At 43.9% G+C, this 21,341-nt stretch overlaps 1 protein-coding gene and 2 non-coding genes across 3 annotated transcripts in view; all 3 read left to right on the top strand.

The window, feature by feature from the left end:
* LOC144684649 (protein spinster homolog 3-like) overlaps positions 1-21,341 on the top strand; it is a 130,173-nt gene that overhangs the window by 32,490 nt on the left and 76,342 nt on the right. The window contains exons 3-6 of the mRNA XM_078548715.1: positions 2,667-2,803; positions 6,556-6,707; positions 9,093-9,159; positions 10,572-10,714. Coding sequence (XP_078404841.1) covers positions 2,667-2,803; positions 6,556-6,707; positions 9,093-9,159; positions 10,572-10,714 — 499 coding nt within the window. The remainder of the gene's footprint in view (positions 1-2,666; positions 2,804-6,555; positions 6,708-9,092; positions 9,160-10,571; positions 10,715-21,341) is intronic.
* LOC144685140 (5S ribosomal RNA) lies at positions 15,268-15,386 on the top strand. Its single transcript, XR_013577647.1, has one exon. It is a non-coding gene; the product is annotated as a 5S ribosomal RNA (ribosomal RNA).
* LOC144685135 (5S ribosomal RNA) lies at positions 18,597-18,715 on the top strand. The gene has a single exon (XR_013577644.1). It is a non-coding gene; the product is annotated as a 5S ribosomal RNA (ribosomal RNA).

Here is a 21,341-nt window from a genome sequence, read left to right as displayed (position 1 = left end):
TTTATGTGGTTTCTCTGTAACGTCCCCATTTTTATTGTAGGGAGGGAATGTTATTACAGAATCACAGAATTGCTACAGTGCAGAAGGAGGCCTTCTCCCCATAACCCTTGTGAACATCTCACATTTCATTGCAGTATTTAAACCAGATGGATTCTTCCTTTTCAAAAAACAATCTAATTCCAGATCCTAACCACTCGCAGTGTGAAAAAGTTTCTCCTCAAATCGCCTTTGCTTCTTTTGCCAATTTAAATCTGTGTTCTCACGGTCTCAATCCTTTCATGAGTAGGAACAGTTTCTCCCTGTCTACTCTGCCCAGACCCCTCATGATTTTGAACACCGCTATCAAATCTCCTCTCAGCCTTCTCTTCTCCAAGGGAAAGAGTCCTAACCTCTCCAATCTATCTTTGTAACTGGAGGTTTTCATCCCTGGAACCATTCTCGTGAAACTTTTCTGCACTCTCTCCAATGCCTTCACCTCTTTCTCAAAGTGCGACGCCCAGAACTGGATGCAGTACTTTAGCTGAGGCTGAACTAGTGACTTTTACAAGCTTAACATAACCTCCTTGCTCTTGCACCCTATGCCCCTATTAATAAACCCCGTGATACCGTATGCTTTGTTAACTGATCTCTCAACCTGTCCTGCCACCTTCAATGACTTATGCACATATACACCCAGGTCTTTCTGCTCCTGAATCCCCTTTAGAGTTATACCCTTTATTTTATATTGTCTCTCCATGTTCTTCCTACCAAAATGAAGCACTTCACATTTTTCTGCATTGAACTTGATCTGCCTGCCCATTCCACCAACTTGCCTATGTCCTTTTGAAGTTCTACACGATCCTCCTCCCAGTTCACAATGCTTCCAAGTTTCGTATCATCTACAAATTTTGAAATTGTGCCCTGTACACCAAGGTTTAGGTCATTAATATATATCAGAAAAAGCAAGAATCCCAACACTGAGCCCTGGGGAGCTCCACTGCAACCCTTCCTCCAGCCCAACAAACATCCATTAACCACTACTCGCTGTTTCCTGTCACTCAGCCAATTTCGTATCCATGTTGCTACTGTCCCTTTTATTCCATGAGCTCTAGCTTTGCTCACAAATCTGTTGTGCGGCATTTTATCAAATGCCTTTTGAAAGTCCATGTACACCACATCAACGGCATTACCCTCATCAACCCTCTTAATGCATCTTCAAAAAACTCAAGCAAGCTAATTAAACACGGTTTTCCCTTAAGAAATCCATGCTGGTTTTCCTTAATTAACCTACATTTGCCCATATAAGTATTATTTTTATCCCTAAGTATTGTTTCTAGAAATTTCCCCACCACCCAAGTTAAGCTGACTGGCTTGTAGCTGCTGGGCTTACCTTTACACCTTTTTTGAACAAGGGTGTAATCCTGGCAATTTTCTAGTCCTCCAACACCACACCTGGAGTGCAAGGAAGACTGAAAAACTATGGCCAGTGCCTCTGCAATTTCCACTCTCATTTCCCTCAGTATCCTTGGATGCATCTCATGTTATGTGCGTAGTTTGGAGTTTCTGTTGGTTCTGTGACCCTGTTACACCAGGATATCCGACACTGTTATTATGTGTTGGAAGCAGCTATCTTGGAATATAATCATACCGGTTTTGACATGTTAGATGCTTTTCTCTCTTGTCCTTCATCTTGCCATTTCTCTCTTTGTTTCTCTTGGTTTTGAGTTCCACCTAATATGACTGGAATGACTCTTGCAATCTCTCTCTTGTTGCCAGATTCCCTTTCCGATTCTCCCAGTTGCTTATTTTTCTCTCAGAATTCCTCTCAGTACCCACCTTTAAGCCTCCTGATGCCCTGTGAATACTATGATAACCGTTGGTTCTGAGATCCCTGGTGGCCATCTTGAAAGTAGGAAACAACAGCAAAACAAAACCAATGACACGTCTTCTTATCTTTGTTACTGGTTTGCCTCATGAAATGGTAAATGCATAGACCTTTGCATCTTTTAATGAAAATTTGGATTAAGATTGAAAGGGAAGAAAAATGTGCGGTTAAGGAGAGAAAGTGGAGCAGTGAGGTTAGTTCTGAATTATTCCAGCATAGAGACAATGGGCTGAATGGCCTCCTTCTGTTGTATATGGTGGCCTACTGTTATGAATTGAATTAAAGAAAGACTTTCATTAATAAAACGCCTGAGAAAACCTCAGGATGTTCCAAAATGCTTTACAGCCAATTATGTCCTTCTTGAAGTGTATTGTAATGAAGGGAAGCAAGATAACTAATCTGCACACAGCAAGCTCCCAGAAACAGAACTAAGGTCACCTGTTTTAGTGATGCTGCTTGAGAGATAATGCCCCTGCTTTTCTTCCAAGTGGTGCCCTGAGATATTTTACATCCACCTGAGAGAGCGGATAGGGCCTCAATCCAATATCCCATCTGAAAGGAAATGTCGCTAAAATTGCACCAGAAATCAGTCTGGGTAATCTCAAGTCTTGAGAGTAGGACTTGAACCCAGAGCCATCTGATTCAGAGGCAGGAACACTACATCTGAGCCACAGCCTAATCTATAACCATAGTGAGATATTTGGACATGATGCAGTGCAGCTGCTGTGTCCCTACTCATCTGGAATTTGCTGTCCAGATGTTGAAATGACTGTTTTATCACTGACTTGCCTGTTTTGTTCAGTCTTTATCTGCAGTTACATGATATTGGCCCCTTTGTTTGGTTACCTGGGTGATCGGTGCAACAGGAAGATTCTCATGTCCATCGGGATATTCATTTGGTGTGGCGTGACACTGGCAGGATCATTCGTCACTCAGTCTGTAGGCTAATTTCCTGTTATTTTAATGATGTCTTTGTCAACCTTAGGGCTAGAGAATGGAATTCTTCCTATTCTAGTCTTTGGTATTCCTATGTGCCTATCGTCTCTGTCTGAACCAGTCTTCACTTTCAAAACTGTCTGCTTATTGTATATAAAAGTAAGAGTGTCTATAGGTATCACTATGTTAACCAATAAATTGGAGACAGGGCAGAAAATGGGCACATGTATATTTGAAGCTGAACAGAATGTACTTAAAGAGGGGTAAGGTGAAGAGAGATTTAGAAATTAAAGAAAACAGTTGGGACAATAGAGCAGTGTAGTGATTTGGGTAAAGGTGAGTCGAGTGGAACAGGAAGGGACAGAGAGTTTAATGGTAATGGTCGATCAACGAATAAGATCCATGCAAAGAACAATGGTTAAAAAAATAAAACTAAAGGCTCCTTTTCTGAATGCACAAAGCATTTAGAATAGGATACATGAACTAGCAGCACAAATAAAGACAAATGGTTTAGATCTAATCACCATTACAGAGACATGCTTACAGGGCAACCAAGGTTGGGAAATAAGTATTCCAAGGTACACAACATTTCCAAAAGATGGGCATAATGAAAAATGAGGAGGAGTAGCCCTGATAGTAAAGGATGACATAAGGACTTTAGTAAGGAAGGATCTTGGTTCAGAAGATCAGGAAGTAGAATCAGTGTGGGTGGAGATTAGGAATAGCAAGGGTCAGAAAATGCTGGTGGGAGTAGTTTCTAAGCTCCTAAACAGTAGTTATACCTTTGGACAGAGCATTAAGCAAAAAGTAGCTGGAGCTAGTAACATAGTCAATGTAATAGTCATGGGGAACTTTAATTTTAATATGGACCGGACAAATACATTTGGAAAAGGTTCTCTGGGAGATGAGTTTGTAGAATGCTTTCCTGACAGTTTCATGGAACAGTATGTTGTGGAACCAACTAGGGGTAAAGCTTTGTGTAATGAGGCAGAGTTAATTAGTAATCTCATAGTAAAAGATCCTCTGGGAAAAAAGTGATCATAATGCGGTTGAATACAATTCTGCTGCTGCTGATGGCCCACAGCGCCTCATGGTTGCCCAGTCTTGAGTTGCTAGATTTGTTCAAAATCTATCCCATTTAGCACAGTGGCAGTGCCACATAATACGATGGAGGGTATCTTCAGTGTGAAGACTGGATTTCATCTCCACAAGGACTGTGCGATGGTCATTCCTACCGATACTGTCCTGGACAGATGCATCTGAGGTAGGCAGGTTGGTGAGGATGGGGTCAAGTATGTTTTTCCTTCTTGTTGGTTCTCTCACCACCTGCCGCAGACCCAGTTTAGCAGCTATGTCCTTTAGGACTCGGCCAGCTCCGTCTGTATTGGTGCTACCGAGCCACTCTTGGTGATGGACACTGAAGTCCCCCACCCAGAGCACATTGCCACCCTTGCCACCCTCAGTGCTTCCTCCAAGTGGTGTTCAACATGGAGGAGCACTGATTCATCAGCTGACAGAGGGGATGGGGTGGGGGGGTGGTGGGGGCGGGAGGTGCACAGGTATGTGGTAATCAGCAGGTGGTTTCCTTGCCCATCTTTGACCTGATGCCATGAGACTTGATGGAGTCCAGAGTCAATGTTGGGGAGGGCAGCTCCTTCCCCACTGTATACTACTGCGCCGCCACCAGGAATGGTGATGGTGGTGTCTGAGACATTATCTATAAGGCATGATTCCATGAGGATGACTATGTCATTATGTTGCTTGACTAGTCTGTGAGACAGCTCTCCCAATTTTGGCACTAGTCCCCAGATGTTAGTAAGAAGGACTTTGCAGGGCTGAGTTTGCCATTGTCATTTCTGGTGCCTAGGTTGATGCCAGGTGGAACCTCTGTTTTGTGATAGCTGTTTGTTAAAGAATTATAGAGAAAGAAAGGCTTGCATTTATATAGAACACAAAAACAAAAATACCTGGAAAAACTCTGCAGGTCTGAAAGCATGTGCGGAGAGGAACACAGTTAACGTTTCGAGTCCGTATGACTCTTCACCAGAACTAAGGGAAAATAGAAAAGAGGTGAAATGGGGCGGGGTGGGGGGGGGGGGTGGTGGAGACAGGTAGAGCTGGATAGAGGGCCAGTGATAGGTGGAGACAATCTCCACCTGCAGATGCTGTCAGACCTGCTGAGTTTTTCCAGGTATTTTTGTTTTTGTTTCGGATTTCCAGCATCCGCAGTTTTTGCTTTTATCTTTGCATTTATATAGCACCTTGCACAACCTCAGGATGTTCCAAAGCACTTTTCAGCTGATGGAGTGCTTTTTTTGAAGTGTAATCACTATTACAATGTAGAAAACACAACGACCAAGAGCAGACATTGAGGCCTATAAAGTTCAGTAGAAGGTGCAACCTTGCACACGCTCCCTCACTGGGAGTAACAACTCCTGAGAGAGACAAAAACAGCAAGAGATAAAATGCATGTGACCAATTCAGGAAAGGTTCCAGAGAAATTCCTCTCCAACTTTCCAAGGCAATTGAACAAGCATCAGAATTGGCGTAACCAGTTCTGAACTACTACACACCATAACTGGCAATATCTTCTTATGTGCTCCACTGAAACATTTCAACAACACATTTAAAAAAAGGGACACTTTGATTGGTTGGAAGAGATTTGAAGGTTAATTTGACAGTCCGGGTCTAGCAAAGTTGTGAAACAGAAGGGCAGAGTAAATGTGGTTCATAAAAGCCATCTGAAAGCAGGGATTAAATATCTATTTTATCAATCACGCTGTCATTTAAAATTTCCCAATTATATCATTCCTTTTTGTACCTGTTAGCTGCCGTCAAGTGTATTTCATGGTCTCAGCAATCATGAACTTCATCCAATACAGTTAATGATTGTTATTCCATAGAACAGCTTAAATAGATGGAAATTCTAAATCCAGTTTATATCACAAAGTAGCATTTAAAGATAATCAATTGTGAAGTTGTTTTACATGTATGAGTGAGCTGTGCTTTTGAATGTTGTGATGATCAATGTTCAGGAATAGAATACATTGACTACATGCAGAGTAAAATCTTATTGCTCCCCCATGCATTCTGGGGATGCGGGTATCACTGGTGAGGCTGGCATTTATTGCCCATCCAAGTTGCCTTTCAGAAGCTGGTGGTGAGCCACCTTTTTAAACGGCTGCAGTCCATGTGGTGTAGGTACACCCACAGTGCTGTTAGGGAGCGAGTTTCAGGATTTTACCCAGTGACAGTGAAAGAACGGCAATATAATTCTAAGTCAGGATAGTGAGTGGCTTGGAGGGGAGCTTGGAGCTGCTGGTGTTCCCATGTGTCGGCTGCTCTTGTCCTTCTAGGCAATGGAGGTCTCGGGTTCGGAAGTTGCTTTTGAAGAAGCACCGTCTTCCGCTCTGATCCATCAAGAGACCTTACGGACCATCTGAAAACAACACTCCAAGTTGTACCAGAATGACATGTTCCTCAGAGTCTGAATGCAATTGCCCGATTAGTGTCAATTTGTACATAATTTGGTCCAGTGAATTAATGTCCATTAAACTCTCCAGCTCATCTTACATTAGACCATGAGGACTGGGCTGGCTTTAAACTTAGCATTTCAAAGGGTTAAGGATGACATGGTATCCCATTGTATTTGACTGATGCAGTTAATAACCTGCTCTACTGAAGAATGTTTGCTGGTATATCTTTTGCCTTTCGCTGCTGAACCATCATTTATTTTTCAATTATTTTTTCCTCAGCACTTTTGGGCACTGGTTGTGTGCCGAGCCTTTGTTGGCATCGGGGAAGCCAGTTACTCTACCATCGCCCCCACCATCATTGCCGACCTCTTTGTAGGTGATAAAAGGACCTTCATGATCTCTATCTTCTACATTGCAATTCCAGTTGGAAGGTACATGCATTAATGATGGCTTTTGCCCTGTTTGTGTGCTCTGTAAGACAGATGGGTTTATGGGTGGGAAGTAGGCATGTTGGTCTCTTTGGGGATAAATAACCTCATTGGATTTTTTTCCTTCTTTATTCTTTCATGGGTTGTTGCCCATCCCAAATTGAATTGAATGGCTTGCTAGGCCATTTCAGAGGGCAATTAAGAATCAGTCACATTGGTATGGACCTGGAGTCACATGTAGGCCAGACTGGGTAAGGATGGCAGATTTCCTTCCCTAAAGGGCACTAGGAAACCCAATGTTTGTCTTCAACAATAGTGAAAGCTTCAAGATCATTATTACTGAAATTAGCTTTATATTCTAGATTTATTAATTGAATTCAAATCCCACCCCCCCCCCCAAGCATTAGGCCTGGCCCCTGGATTACTAGTTCAGCAACATTACCGCTAAGCCATCATCTTCAACACATGGAGCCATAGAACTTTCTGGAGAGTGCTCACTGCAAAGTTGCATTTCTCACCCAGTCAAAGTGACCAGAGGTGGTGGGGAGCAGTTTCCATAAATGAAAATGTTGCTGATAGGTGCCTATGCCACTCTGGATGCCCACCAGCACAGGAGGCAAAGGGTAATTTGGTACTGGCCTGGCTGGCCAATCACTCGCTCTGAAGTTGGTAGCCCTGGTACAACAACAATCAGCCTTTACAAGGGGGCTGTTCCAATTATGGAGCTTCATGATTTTCTTTGTGGGAGTGCCTAGCCCTGAACTCAGAAGTGGACCCCAGCCCCACCTCCGCCCATACATATGATACGCTATTCAAAATAGCCTTATATTGCTGGGTGCTGCTGATGTGCAGTCTAAACTGACAAAATAATGTTTCCCCTTGTGGAGAAGAACATAACTAGAGGCCATCAATAGAAGATAGTCACCAAGAAATCCATCTTTTTCACCTGGAGAGTGGTGAGAATGTGGAACTCGCTACCACAAGGAGTGGTTGAAGCAAATAGGACAGATATATTTAAGAGGAAACTAGACAAGCATATGAGGGGGAAAAGGGACTAGAGGGTTACGATGGTAGATTTAGATGAGGAAAGATGGGAGGTGGCCCAAGTGGAGCATAAAGCCGGTATGGACCGGTTGGGCTGAATGGCCTATTTCTGTGCTGTATATCCTATGCAAGCACCTTCACATCTTCAAAGTTCACTGACTAAAGAAAAATTAATTCTGGTGGAACTCAACTTCCATTTACTTAACAACAATTACTCTTCCTGACCTTAGAGGGACACAAATCAACACTGGCACAATAATGCATTGTGCCTTATGTAGTACAATGCTCACCTCCTTATAAAACAGTGACTTATAATGAACTATGTCATTGGAAAGATGATAGCCTGTCTGTCTACTGCGTTCTTCTTGAGGCCAGGTCCTAACTCAAATTCTTCAGATTCTTCAGTCGTTCATTAGGGAAGAGTGTAGCTGAGTTGGGTTCTCATTATATTCCTCAAAGTTTTATCTTTGGAGGATTGTCTCCTAAGTGAGCTGCCACTGAGGCTAAAGAGACTCATTTACCTTTTACAATGGGGACAATCACACCGATTGTCTCCACACTGGACGTTAACCCAGTTTTGGAGTTGAAGCCCAAGATCAGCCCTGATGGTACTGAATGGTAGAGCAGGCTCGAGGGGTCATATGGTCTACTCCTGCTCCTATTTATTGTGTTCTTGTGTTCTCTCCAGTCAGATATGTGAATAAATAGAAAATATCCACACACCTTTGGATAATTTTCTCCATTTCAATAAAAGTCAACTTTTTACATATGAATTAATGTCTCTATTATAGCTTTTGTAGACTTCAGTTGACAAACTACCCTTTTCAATAAAGCATACAGCAATGAATCCTTCCACAAGCTGACACCGTTCAGGAGTGCAGTTAAATGTAGGCGTCAGCTGTCCTTTGTAGAAGTCCAGGGCCCCATGGGGTATGTAAGAAATTTACAGCGGGCTCCATTTTCACACAAGAAATGAGCGCTCTACAACAAGACTTGTCGACGCTCTTGCTTAGTGTCGATTCCTTCGGTTGATTAATGTTCTCCACGGTCAGTGACTTTCAGAGACTGTAAGGGTAATGGTCACATTTATCATGGCTGGTATCATTGGCCAAGAGGCTGCATTCGTTGATGGGCATAGACTTTAAAAAACACTTATCAGTTAACTACTTCTGATTTAGATTAAGACCAGTTCTCTGACATTGGAACAAATCATTTCTGCTGGGAGGTTTAATGTGGAAGAATTCTGAGTTGGGCAGCTAGTGGTCTGGAATACAGAATGAACTTTGGTGTTTACGTTGTTCAAATATTATGAGTGTTAAACATCTCTTATTTGTTCTGTTGCAGTGGCCTGGGTTACATGCTTGGATCTGGTGTAATGAAACTGACTGGTGATTGGCACTGGTCAATGAGGGTAAGACCAATTGTGCAACTGCAATGTTTACCATTGTGGTATATCAGTTGTTCCATTACTGCTCGCAGTGAAATAAAACAAAATACCTTCAGCACAAGAAAGAAACCCTAAATCAAACCTACCTTTCCTGAAGATGATGAGACCATCAGTGAGGAAGGGAAAGTTAAAGTAGAAACTCAGTGTGAAAGTTGACTTTGTGTGTAAGTGTGAAATAGGAAATAGCAAATTGGCAGCACTTATTATCTCTCTCCTGATTGTTACTTTTCATTAATGTCAATTGTAGAAATCAGGAGAGATATAAGGCAGAATGTTGATTTGCTCTTGCCCATTTTACTCTATCACACAAAGCCACTTCTCTCAGTTCTTTCAGGTCTAGTGTCACCAGACTCTCCAGTATGTGGACCTTACATCCCAACTAATGACCAGATATCTAATTATGTGACATGGCCCCTGGGTCACACCAATACTGAAACTACTGGTTATGTGAATTGGATTCTGTAATCTCACAGGTGCCCCCCCACATCCAGGTAGAGAGTTGAAGCTTTGTCTGCCTTCTCTTCTGCAAATCCATCCAGCAGTCCATCCAAGTTTTAGAAACTGTTTAACACTGAGCTGTTGGTTAATGGAATAATCTGGTGCTGACACTGTCCTAACACAGTCAGCACATGTCAGATGGAACAGGTAGCTATTGATGTACCAAGGTATCATGGAGTGTGCTGTACATGTCTGAGTAATGCCTCACACATTTGTTGTTGTTATCTAAGGAAGAGATTCAGAGGCATGGAGACCAAACAGTAACTACTTATTGTAGAACATAACCATGTGCAGATATATGACAGGAGGCTTCTTCAGTCCAAGCCATTAGCTATCTCCATTCAGACTACTACCAGACTACTACTAGTCATGTGACTCCCTTTACATCATCATGCGGGTAGTATGGTTTCCCCAGTCCCACATTATTGCAACACTGTCTTCTCAAAGGTGAGGCTATACGCAAACTTTTCTAAGAGCCTCTCCTCTGCCCTATGAGACCTCGTGCATCTGAGGAGAATTGTTCCCCTGTCCTGGGCACCAACCTTGGCATTCCAGTGTATTAGGAGAATAGACTGTATCTGGGGTTTGACTCCTCTTTAGGTTTGTGGGAACAACAGACAGAATCTCCTAGCCTAGGAAGGGTGCTGCTCCGTCTAGTGATAGCTGCTGTACGGTGAACTGGGCTCTGCCAGGTCACCAGCTGAGCAGTAAATTGAGGCAGCTCCTTGGAATATTTTGATATTTGTCCAACGGGTTTGACTTTAGACTTTTCGCAGGAGCATCTTCCCTCACCTGTAAATGTAGAAAAATAACAATTGACACTGATTGCCCTTTCAATATTTAAGTCATCAACACACTCGATTTGCTCAATTCCACAGGTGACCCCATGTATGGGATTCGTGATCTTTCTCTTCCTCGTCTTCATTGTTCCGAACCCTCCCCGAGGAGCCTCAGAAAATCACACGGACTCACCCGAATCTAGAACCTCCTGGTGGGAGGATCTCAAATACCTGTGCACAAAGTAGGTTTTTGATGTCTGCTTTCGTCGGTGACTTGGATGTTTTTGTTGCCCTGCGAAAGGCGCTATATGAATGCAAGTTGTTGTTGCTGCTGCTGTGAGTGACTAGGAATTGGAACAGGTGGAGTCAGCTGTTGCTTATGCTAGATCAGGATTCAACAAACTCTGGCTGTCATTTGACACCCTGCCTGGTGCCAAACTTGGAATCATAGAATGTTCCAGCACATTCCAGTTTTTCCATCTCTTTAAGTCTTTTCCTCCACATGAGCCATTTAATCTGATACCACTCTCCTGCTCACTCCTTGCACTCTTTAAAGCTCCTCTTTTTAAACTCACTCTCCTATAATACTCTTTTCTATCCCACTTTCCTGCTCTCCCCGTATCCTTTAATGCTCCTCTTTTTCCCTTTTAAATCTTTAAAAATATTTATTGACCCTGTGTCAAGCAAAGAATTCAACAATCTAGCTACCCTCTGTATAAAGAAGTGTTCTAATCTCCTTTTTAAATTTTGAGATTTTCAGAAAGCTTTTGATGAAGTCCCACATAAGAGGTTAGTGTGTAAAATTAAAACACATGGGATTGGGGGTAATGTATTGGCATGGATTGAGAATTGGTTAGCATACAGGAAACAGAGAGTTGGAAAAAATGGGTCTTTTTCAGAATGGCAGGCAGTGACTAGTGGGGTACCACAGGGATCAGTGCTTGGGCCTTAGCTATTCACAATATACATCAATAATTTGGATGAGGGAACCAAATGTAATATTTCCAAGTTTGCTGATGACACAAAACTAATTGGGAATGTGAGTGGTGAGAAGGATGTTAAGAGGCTTCAAGGCGATTTAGACAGGTTGAGTGAGTGGGCAAATACATGACAGATACAATACAATGTGGATAAGTGTAAAGTTATCCACTTTGGTAGGAAAAACAGAATGGCGGAGTATTATTTAAATGATGATAGATTGGGACCTGGGTGTCCTTGTACACCAATCACTGAAAGTAAGCATGCAGGTGCAGCAAGCAGTTAGGAAGGCAAATGGTATGTTGGCCTTCATTGTGAGAGGACTTGAGTACAGGAACAAGGATGCCTTACTGCAGTATACAGGGCTTTGGTGAGACCACACCTGGAGTATTGTGTGTGGTTTTGATCTCCTTACCTAAGAAAGGTTACACTTACCATAGAGGGAGTGCAGCAAAGGTTTACCAGACTGATTCCTGGGATGGCAGGATTGTCATATGAGGAGAGGTTGGGCCAGCTAGACCCGTATTCACTGGAGTTTAGAAGAATGAGAGGGGATCTCACGGAAACATATAAAATTCTGACAGGGATGGACAGACTGGATGCAGGGATGATGTTTCCTCTGGCTGAGGTTTCTAGAACAAGGGGTCAAAGTCTCAGGATACGGGTAGGCCATGTAGGACTGCGATGAGGAGAAACTTCTTCACTCAGAGGGTGGTGAACCTGTGGAATTCTCTACCACAGAGGGCTGTGGAGGCCAAGTCACTGAATATATTTAAGAAGGAAATAGATTTCTAGACTCTAAAGGCGTCAAGAGGTATGGGGAGAGAGCGGGAGTATGGCATTGAGATAGAGGATCAGCCATGATCATATTGAATGGCGGAGCAGGCTCGAAGGGCCGAATGGCTTACTCCTGCTCCTATTTTTCTATGTTTTTCTATGATCTTAAATCTGTGCATGTTTATTATTATCTCAGAAGTGGAAGCAATTTGTTACTATTTACCTTGTTAGGATTCTTCATAATCTTGAAAACCTCCATGAGGTCACCCCTTAACCCTCTCAGATCCATTGAAAAGCTCTAACTTTTCAAGTATTTGTAATTGTAAACCCCCCTTGCATTTCGGTGAGTCTACACTGACTATTTCCCATTGCTTTATCTCCTTCCTATAATGGGAGGCCCACCTGCCATCTAAGCAAAGTCCTGTACAAGTTGAGAATTACTTCCTTGCATTTCCATTCTACATTTCTAGGTTCAAAAATCAAAAGATATAGTGCTTTACATATTTTCCTGAATTGAACTGCACTTGCCACCTGTCTGCTCAGTCTACTTCCTGCTTTTTCCCTTCCAAGCTATGGAGGTCAGCTAAAATCTGCCTGCCTTCAAAGGAAAGATTTCAGTTTGTCTCATTCAACTCCACTCAAAAAATTCTTCCCAGATTTGTCTCTTTTGATATTCCTCATCAGGCTGCCACAGCGTGTTAGAAATTAATAACTGAAGGCCTCATCCATAAAACAGGCATAAATGAGTTAGTTGCAAAGTCTATGTAGGCTGATCTTGTATGTTTGACTTATTGCCTCACTTGTAACAGGTTTGACATCAATAACAAACCTCACAATCTATGGAATGATACAGACTGAACCTATATAGGGAGCTTTGTAAACTCTCAACAGCAACTACTATAGTATATATAGTACTTTTAAAGTAAAGAAACGTCTCAAGATTCTTCACAGGAACATTAGAAAACAAAGAATGACACCAAACCACATGAGGAGATATTAGGTCAGATGACCAAAAGATTGGTCAAAGAGGTAGGTTTTAAGGAATGTCTTAAAAGTGGAAAGTGAGGTAGAGAGGTGGAGAGGTGTAGGGAGGGAATTCCACGTTCCTAAGAGCCTAGGCAATTTAAGGCACGTAACCATTGGTGGAGCGATTATAATCGGGAATGCATGAGTTGAATGCATGAATGCCAGAATTAGAGGAGCACAGATATCTCAGAGGGTTGTTGAGTTGGAGAAGATTACAGAGATGGGGAGAGGGAAGATCCTGAAGGGATTTGAAAACAAGGGTGGGAAATTTAAAATCAAGATGTTGCTTGACTGGGAGCCAATGTAGGTCAGTGAGCACAGGGTCATAGGGGAACAGGATTAGGTGTGAGTTAGCAGAGCTTTTGATGACCTCAAGTTTACAGAGGAGTAGAATGTGGGAGAGCAGCCAGGAATGCGTTGGAATTGTCAAGTAGAGGTACAAAGGCATGACGTTACGGAGGTGAAAACAGGTAGTCTTACTGATGGTGCGAATATGAGGTCAAAGTTCATCTCGGGATCAAATGTGACACCAAAGTTGTGAACAGACTGGCTTAACCTCAGACTGTTACCAGGGAGAGGGATGGAGTCTGTAGCTAGGGATGGAGTTTGGAACGAGTACCAAAGACGAAGGCCTCAGTCTTCCCAATAATTAATTAGAGGAAATTTCTGCTCACTCAGTACTGGATGCCAGATAAGCAGTCTGATAAGTTAGCAACAGTGGAGGAGTTGAAAGTGGCTCTGGGGAGGTTCTCATGAAGAATGTTGAATTTAAAGCTACCAGACCAAAGTAGGACAGAGTTACTTCGGGCTGGATTTTGAGGGGCGCTCTGTTCCTATAACCTCCCCACCGACCACCCACAACCCTGGCTGAAAAGTTGGTTCGGAGCTCAGCCATGAAAAAGTTAACTGCCCCGCAGGCATTTTATGTGTGGCAGAAGTGTTAATTGGCTCAGGGCGACATTCCTGCCTCAATCTGGGGAGGAAGTTTGGCCTTAGAGATCTGCTGGCCAATCAGATAGATCAGCAGCTCTGTATTCCCATCAGCGCCAGGTTCGATGGGTGGCCACTTCTGGGACTACAGACAGGCCCTGAAGAAGAGGAGCTAATGGAGGCCGGGGTATCGGTGGAGCCAGGTTGGCAGGTCACAGTGAAGGGGATGATGGGGGCGGGGGCTGGGTTTGCAAGGCCGGGGAGGAGCATTTGGGGGGGGAGTGAGAGGGGGAGCGGTACAACTTTGAGGGGGGGTGGGGAGCATGCCTCCAATGGGCTCAGGGGATCTGCAAAGGAGGATTCCCTTCCCCCCTTGCCCGACACCAGGCAGTAAAAGCTGCCTGGCTACCCGCTTGGAATGGGCCTCCCCTTGCCAGGGGAAAAATAGCGGCGAGGGTGGGACAAGGCACTGAAGTAGACATTAATTGGCCACTTGAAGGCCCCATTGGCTGAAGGGAGAGTAGGCTGCCCCCCATTGTCCCTCGTAAAATGGGAGATAGGTCATGAATGGGTGGGAAGGAGGTGTGCAGGCCACGCGCTGCATGTTATAATCCCTCCCCGCCTAAAATGTCAGCGGGAGGCAGTAAAATAAAACATTCAGGTTTTTTTGCAAATTCCACTCACTGTTCCTTCTGAGAAATTGGCTTTTATTCCCATCACTTGCTGCAAATATCTCTCCATCCATATATCAGCATATTTTATGAGTTAAGACGTTTCCCATCAGTGAGTGAGTGAGTGAGTGAATGTGTGAGTGTGTGTGAGCGAGAGTGAGTGAGTGAGTGAGTGGGTGAGTGAGTGAGTAAGTGTCTGGTGAGAGTAAAGGTACGTTTGAAGCTGAAGGAAGGCAATGAAGGTGTGGGCAGGGCTTGCAATGTGTGAGAGAGAAAGAGAGTAAAGTGGGGAAGAAAGGAAAATGAAAATGAAAATGTAAATGTTTAAAAGCAAAATAATTTTACAAACTGCTATAAAGAATGAATGTGTGGTTGTATATGCCTTTAAGTAGCCAGAAAGCCAGTCAGTAAATGCCTACGGCCATACTAGTCTGAACACGCCCGATCTCGTCTGATCTCGGAAGCTAAGCAGACTCAGGCCTGGTTAGTACTTGGATGGGAGACCGCCTGGGAATACCAGGTGCAGTAGGCTTTTGCTGCCACCAGAGGCTGCTCAAACCTCTTCACCCTCACACTGCCATTCATCAAGCAACAAACATCCTTTTAGCTGCTCACTCCTGCACACACGCTGTCTCTCTCTCGCTTTCCTGTGATTATTCCCTTTTAAACAATATAAAATCCATCACATTTCTGCTCTTTAGCTCTGAAGAAGAGTCATACGGACTCCATAGAAATATGCAAATTTACAGTGCAGAAGGAGGCCATTCAGCCCATCGTCTCTGCGCCAGCCAAGAAGAGAAAAAAGAATTTAGCTGCTTATTGTAATCCCACTTTCCAGCAGCTGATCCTTAGCCTTGCAGGTTACAGCACTTCAGATGCAGATCCAGGTGCCTTTTAAATGAGTTGAGTGTCTCAGCCTCAACCACCAAACCAGGCAATGAATTCCAAGGGCCCACCATCCTCTGGGTGAAGAAGTTTTTCCTCATGTTCCCTCTAATCCTTCCACCAATCACCTTAAATCTGTGCCTCCTGGTAATTGACCTCTCCGCTAGGGGAAACAAGTCTTTCCTGTCGACTCTATCTAGGCCCCTCATAATTTTGTACACCTCAATCAGGTCCCCCTCAGCCTCCTCTGTTCTAAGGAAAACAACCCCAGCCTATCCAACCTCTCCTCACAGCTGCAGTTTTCTCAAAACTCAAAACGTTAACTCTGTTTCTCTCTCACGGATGCTGCCAGTTTTTCTATTCCTGTGATTATTTCATTGCTGCACATTTTCCTTCTGCTACATGTAGAGAAGAGGATGAGACAGAGCGAGGGAAAGCAGGAGATGAAAATCAGAGAAGATAAAAGAGAGACTGAGTGAGGGGGACCTGGACTCAGCAGCTAGGAGGAGAGATGAGATGCATAGAAAACAAGGAGGGGCAAACAGCAGCAGAACAGAGAACAGTCATAGAGTCATTACAGCACAGAAGGAGGCCATTTGGCCCATTGAGTCCGTGCCGGCTCTCCATGGAACAATCCAGTCAGTCCCATTCTCCTCTCTATCCCTGTAGCCTGGCATGTTTATTTGTTTCAGGTGTCCATACAATTTCCCTTTGAAATCTTTGTCTCCACATCCACCATCCTCATGAGTTGCAGGTCATTACCACTCACTGTTTCAAATTTCTTCTTCATATCTCCCTCTGCATCTCTTGCTCAAAACTGTAAATCTGTGTTCACTGATCCTTGTAACATCAGCTAATGGAAACAGTTTCTGCCCGTTTAAACCTGTCATAATCTTGTGCACCTCTATGAAATCTCCCCTCAATTTCCTATGTTAGCTGCCTTTCTGTTCTCTCCTTGCCAGTCTCATTTTCCTCTCCACTTACCCCATCAACTTATTTTATTTGACCTAGTTCTTGTTTGAAGAATTCTATCCCTAACCTCACAGGGATCATATACCTATTTTTGTTTCGTTATATTCTCCATCCCCCTCATCATCCAGGGAATCCTGGCTTTGGTTCACCTACCTTTCACCCTTGTTGGAATGTTCCTAGCTGGTACCTGAAGCATCTCTCCTTAAAGATCAATCACTGTCCCATCACAGTTTTTCCTTTCAGTCTTTGTTTCCTTTTTACTCTGGCTCGATCCCTTCTTACCCCAATTAAATTAGCTTTTTCCAATTAAGACATTCTACTTTAGATTGTCCCTTGCTCTTCTCCATTGCTAATCTAAACTTTATGATGCAATGATCACTGTTACCCAAGTGTTCCCCCACAGGCATGAGGTCCACTTGGCCCACCTCAGTTCCAGCAATGCCCCCTTTCTAGATGAGCCGAGAACAGACTGATCAAGGGCATTTTCCTGAAATTCCTCCCCATCCTTACCCTTTAACATTATCCCAACCAATATTTGGGTAATTAAAGTCCCCCATATCACAGCTTTCCCTGCAGATTTGCTCCTGTATCTCTCTCAGACTGTTTGGAGAGCTGTAGAAAGCGCCCCAGTGGTATGATCAAATCACTTCTCAACTCAACGAAATGGATTCTATCCTTGCCCCTTCAAGAATGTCCCCTCTTTCCTATACTAGACATGTTTTCCCTGGTCAGTATTGCCACCCCACCTCCCTTTTTCCTTCCCTATCTCTTCGGAACCATTTTTCAGCCATGTTCCCATTATTGCCACTCTATCACACTCCCAGACGGCTATTGGTGCTTGTAGCTCATCAACCGTACTCACCACACTTTGTGTGTTTGCATAGACACGTGCTTTGTAATCCTGTGTTTGCATTCGTCATGGTCCTTCTGAATCTGCTTCGATCCAATACAGTATGGAACTATTCCCTTATCTAGTACCATCCAACACACTGCTCTATGCATCTTATAGCTCTTTTCTACTGATGTAAGCTGGTGCCCATTCCCTGCCAATAAGCAGCAGTTAGATGGAGGAGAAAAGCAACACTGACTAGCATGTTGTTAAAATGTGTGTCTGTAACTGCGAGGCATGTTAAAATAAGGTTGACAACGTTGCCACATGATCCTAAGGTCTGTTGGCTGTATTGGATGCCTGGCTGAAAGGTGGGCAGGAATAGGAACATAGGAACAGGATTAGGCCATTTGGCCCCTCGAGCCTGTCCCCCCATTGAACTAGATCATGACTGATCCTCTCCCTCAATGCTATCTTCCTGCACTATCCTTGTATCCCTTGTGTCAATCTATTAACCTCTGCTTTGAACATACTGAGCCTCCACAGCCCTCTGGGGTAGAGAATTCCAAAGATTCACCACCCTGTATCTTGAGGGACGAGAGAGCAGTGGTTTTGTGTGAATGAGTGTGTGTGCGAGTGAGCTAGTGTGAGTCTGTGTGTGTGAATGTTCAAGTGTGCGATTGTGTCAGTGTGTGAGTGTGAGTGAGCGAGTGTGTGAGTGAGTGTGTGTGCATGAGTAAGTGTGTGTGAGCAAGCGAGTGAGCTAGTGAGTGAGTGAGCAAGTGAGTGAGTGAATGAGCGAGTGTGAGTGTGCAAGTGAAGGAGTGAGTGGTGAGTGTGTGAGAGTGGGTGTGAGTGAGTGTGTGAGTGAGTGAGCGGGTGAGTGAGTGAGTGTGGGAGTGTGAGTGAGAGTGAGTGAGTGTGCAAATGTGAGTGAGTGTGTGAGAGTCAGTGTGAGTGTATATGAGAGTGACAGTGAGTGAGTGTGCGTGAATGAGTGAGTGTGTGAATGAATGAGTGAGTGCCTTTAAGTAGCCAGAAAGCCAGTCAGCAAATGCCTACGGCCATACTAGTCTGAACACGCCCGATCTCGTCTGATCTCGGAAGCTAAGCAGACTCAGGCCTGGTTAGTACTTGGATGGGAGACCGCCTGGGAATACCAGGTGCAGTAGGCTTTTGCTGCCACCAGAGGCTGCTCAAACCTCTGCACCCTCACACTGCCATTCATCAAGCAACAAACATCCTTTTAGCTGCTCACTCCTGCACACACACTGTCTCTCTCTCGCTTTCCTGTGATTATTCCCTTTTAAACAATATAAAATCCATCACTTTTCTACTCTTTAGCTCTGAAGAAGAGTCATACGGACTCCATAGAAATATGCAAATTTACAGTGCGGAAGTAGGCCATTCAGCCCATCGTCTCTGCGCCAGCCAAGAAGAGAAAAAAGAATTTAGCCGCTTATTGTAATCCCACTTTCCAGCAGCTGGTCCATAGCCTTGCAGGTTACAGCACTTCAGACGCAGATCCAGGTGCCTTTTAAATGAGTTGAGTGTCTCAGCCTCAACCACCAAACCAGGCAGTGAATTCCAAGGGCCCACCATCCTCTGGGTGAAGAAATTTTTCCTCATGTTCCCTCTAATCCTTCCACCAATCACCTTAAATCTGTGCCTCCTGGTAATTGACCTCTCCGCTAGGGGAAACAAGTCTTTCCTGTCGACTCTATCTAGGCCCCTCATAATTTTGTACACCTCAGTCAGGTCCCCCTCAGCCTCCTCTGTTCTAAGGTAAACAACCCCAGCCTATCCAACCTCTCCTCACAGCTGCAGTTTTCTCAAAACTCAAAACGTTAACTCTGTTTCTCTCTCACGGATGCTGCCAGACCTGCTGAGTTTTTCCAGCATTTTCTATTTTTACTCCTGTGATTATTTCCTTGCTGCACATTTTCCTTCTGCTACATGTAGAGAAGAGGATGAGACAGAGCGAGGGAAAGCTGGTGATGAAAATCAGAGAAGATAAAAGAGAGACTGGGTGAGGGGGTCCCGGACTCAGCTGCCGAGAGGGGAGATGAGATGCATAGAAAACAAGGAGGGGCAACCAGCAGCAGAACAGAAAACAGTCATAGAGTCATTACAGCACAGAAGGAGGCCATTTGGCCCATCGAGACCGTGCTGGCTCTTCATGGAACAATCCAGTCAGTCCCATTCTCCCTCTCTATCCCTGTAGCCTGGCATGTTTATTTGTTTCAGGTGTCCATACAATTTCCCTTTGAAATCTTTGTCTCCACATCCACCATCCTCATGAGTTGCAGGTCATTACCACTCACTGTTTCAAATTTCTTCTTCATATCTCCCTCTGCATCTCTTGTTCAAAACTGTAAATCTGTGTTCACTGATCCTTGTAACAGCAGCTAATGGAAACAGTTTTTTCCTTGTTTAAACCTGTCATAATCTTGTGCACCTCTATCAAATCTCCCCTCAATTTCCTTTACTCCATGAAGAACAACCTAACCTTGTGGCTAACGTCCCTCATCTCTGGAATCATTCTGGCAAATCTCTCTCTTCACCCTCTCAAGGACCCTCACATCCTCCCTAAAGTTTGGTGACCAGACTGGACACAATACTCTAGTCGGGGCCTAACCAGAGCTTTATAAACGTTCAGCATAACTTCCCTGCTTTTGTACTCAATATTTATGAAGCCCACGACTCCATTTGTTTTGCTTGCAACTCTCTCAATCTGTCCTGATGTCTTGAGGGATCAATGCACATGAATCCCCAGGTCCCACTTTAGAATTGTACCATTAAGTCTATACTGCGCCCCCCCCACAACCAATCTGCCAAAATACATCACCTCACACCTCTCAGTATTAAATTCCATCTGCCACTTGTCCTCCTGGACTATCTATGTGCTGTTACAGTTGATTATCACAGAATCACAATGCAGAAGAGGCCCTTCAGCCAATCGAGTCTGCACCAACACGTGAGAAACACCTGACCTACCTACCTAATCCCATTTACCAGCACTTGGCCCATAGCCTTGAATGTTATGACATGCCAACTGCTCATCCAGGTACTTTTTAAAGGATGTGAGGCAACCCCCCTCCACCACCCTCCCAGGCAGTGCATTCCAGACCGTCACCACCCTCTAGGCAAAAAAGTTTTTCCTCACATCCCCCCTAAACCTCCTGCCCTTCACCTTGAACTTATGCCCCCTTGTGACTGACCCCTCAACTAAGGGGAACAGCTGCTCCCTATCCACCCTGTCCATGCCCCTCATGGTATCATCCATACTGTTAGCCACCCTTCCAAGTTTGGTATCAATGGCAAATTTTGAAATTTTACTCTGTATTCCAATATCGAAGCCATTTATATAGAGCAAAAAAGCAGAGGTCCCAGCACTGACCCTTGGGGAACAAGACTGTCTACCATCCTCCAGTCTGAAAAATGACCAGTTACCATGGCTCGCTGCTTTCTGTCCTTAAGCTAATTTGTTATTATTCAATTAGGCATTGGGCCCCCTATTCCATGAACCTCAGTTTTATTAACCAGCTTTTTTTGTGGTAATTTGTCAAACACTTTTTAAAAATCCATCTAGACAACGTCCACTGCTTTAACTTCATCAAACTTCTCTGTTACTTCATCAAAAAGTTCAATTAGATTAGTCAAGCACAATCCTTTTACCTTTTACAAATCCATAGTGGTTATCCTTAATTAACTCAAACCTCTCCAAATGCCTACTTGTTTTTCCCCTGATTGTTGTTCCTAAAAGCTTAGTCAGCACTGATGTTAAATTAACTAACTTGT

This window comes from Cetorhinus maximus, chromosome 9 (assembly GCF_964194155.1).
Source record: "Cetorhinus maximus chromosome 9, sCetMax3.hap1.1, whole genome shotgun sequence".
NCBI lineage: Eukaryota > Metazoa > Chordata > Chondrichthyes > Lamniformes > Cetorhinidae > Cetorhinus > Cetorhinus maximus.
Note: the sequence above shows the minus strand (reverse complement) of the source record. Positions and strands in the feature narration are given on the sequence as shown.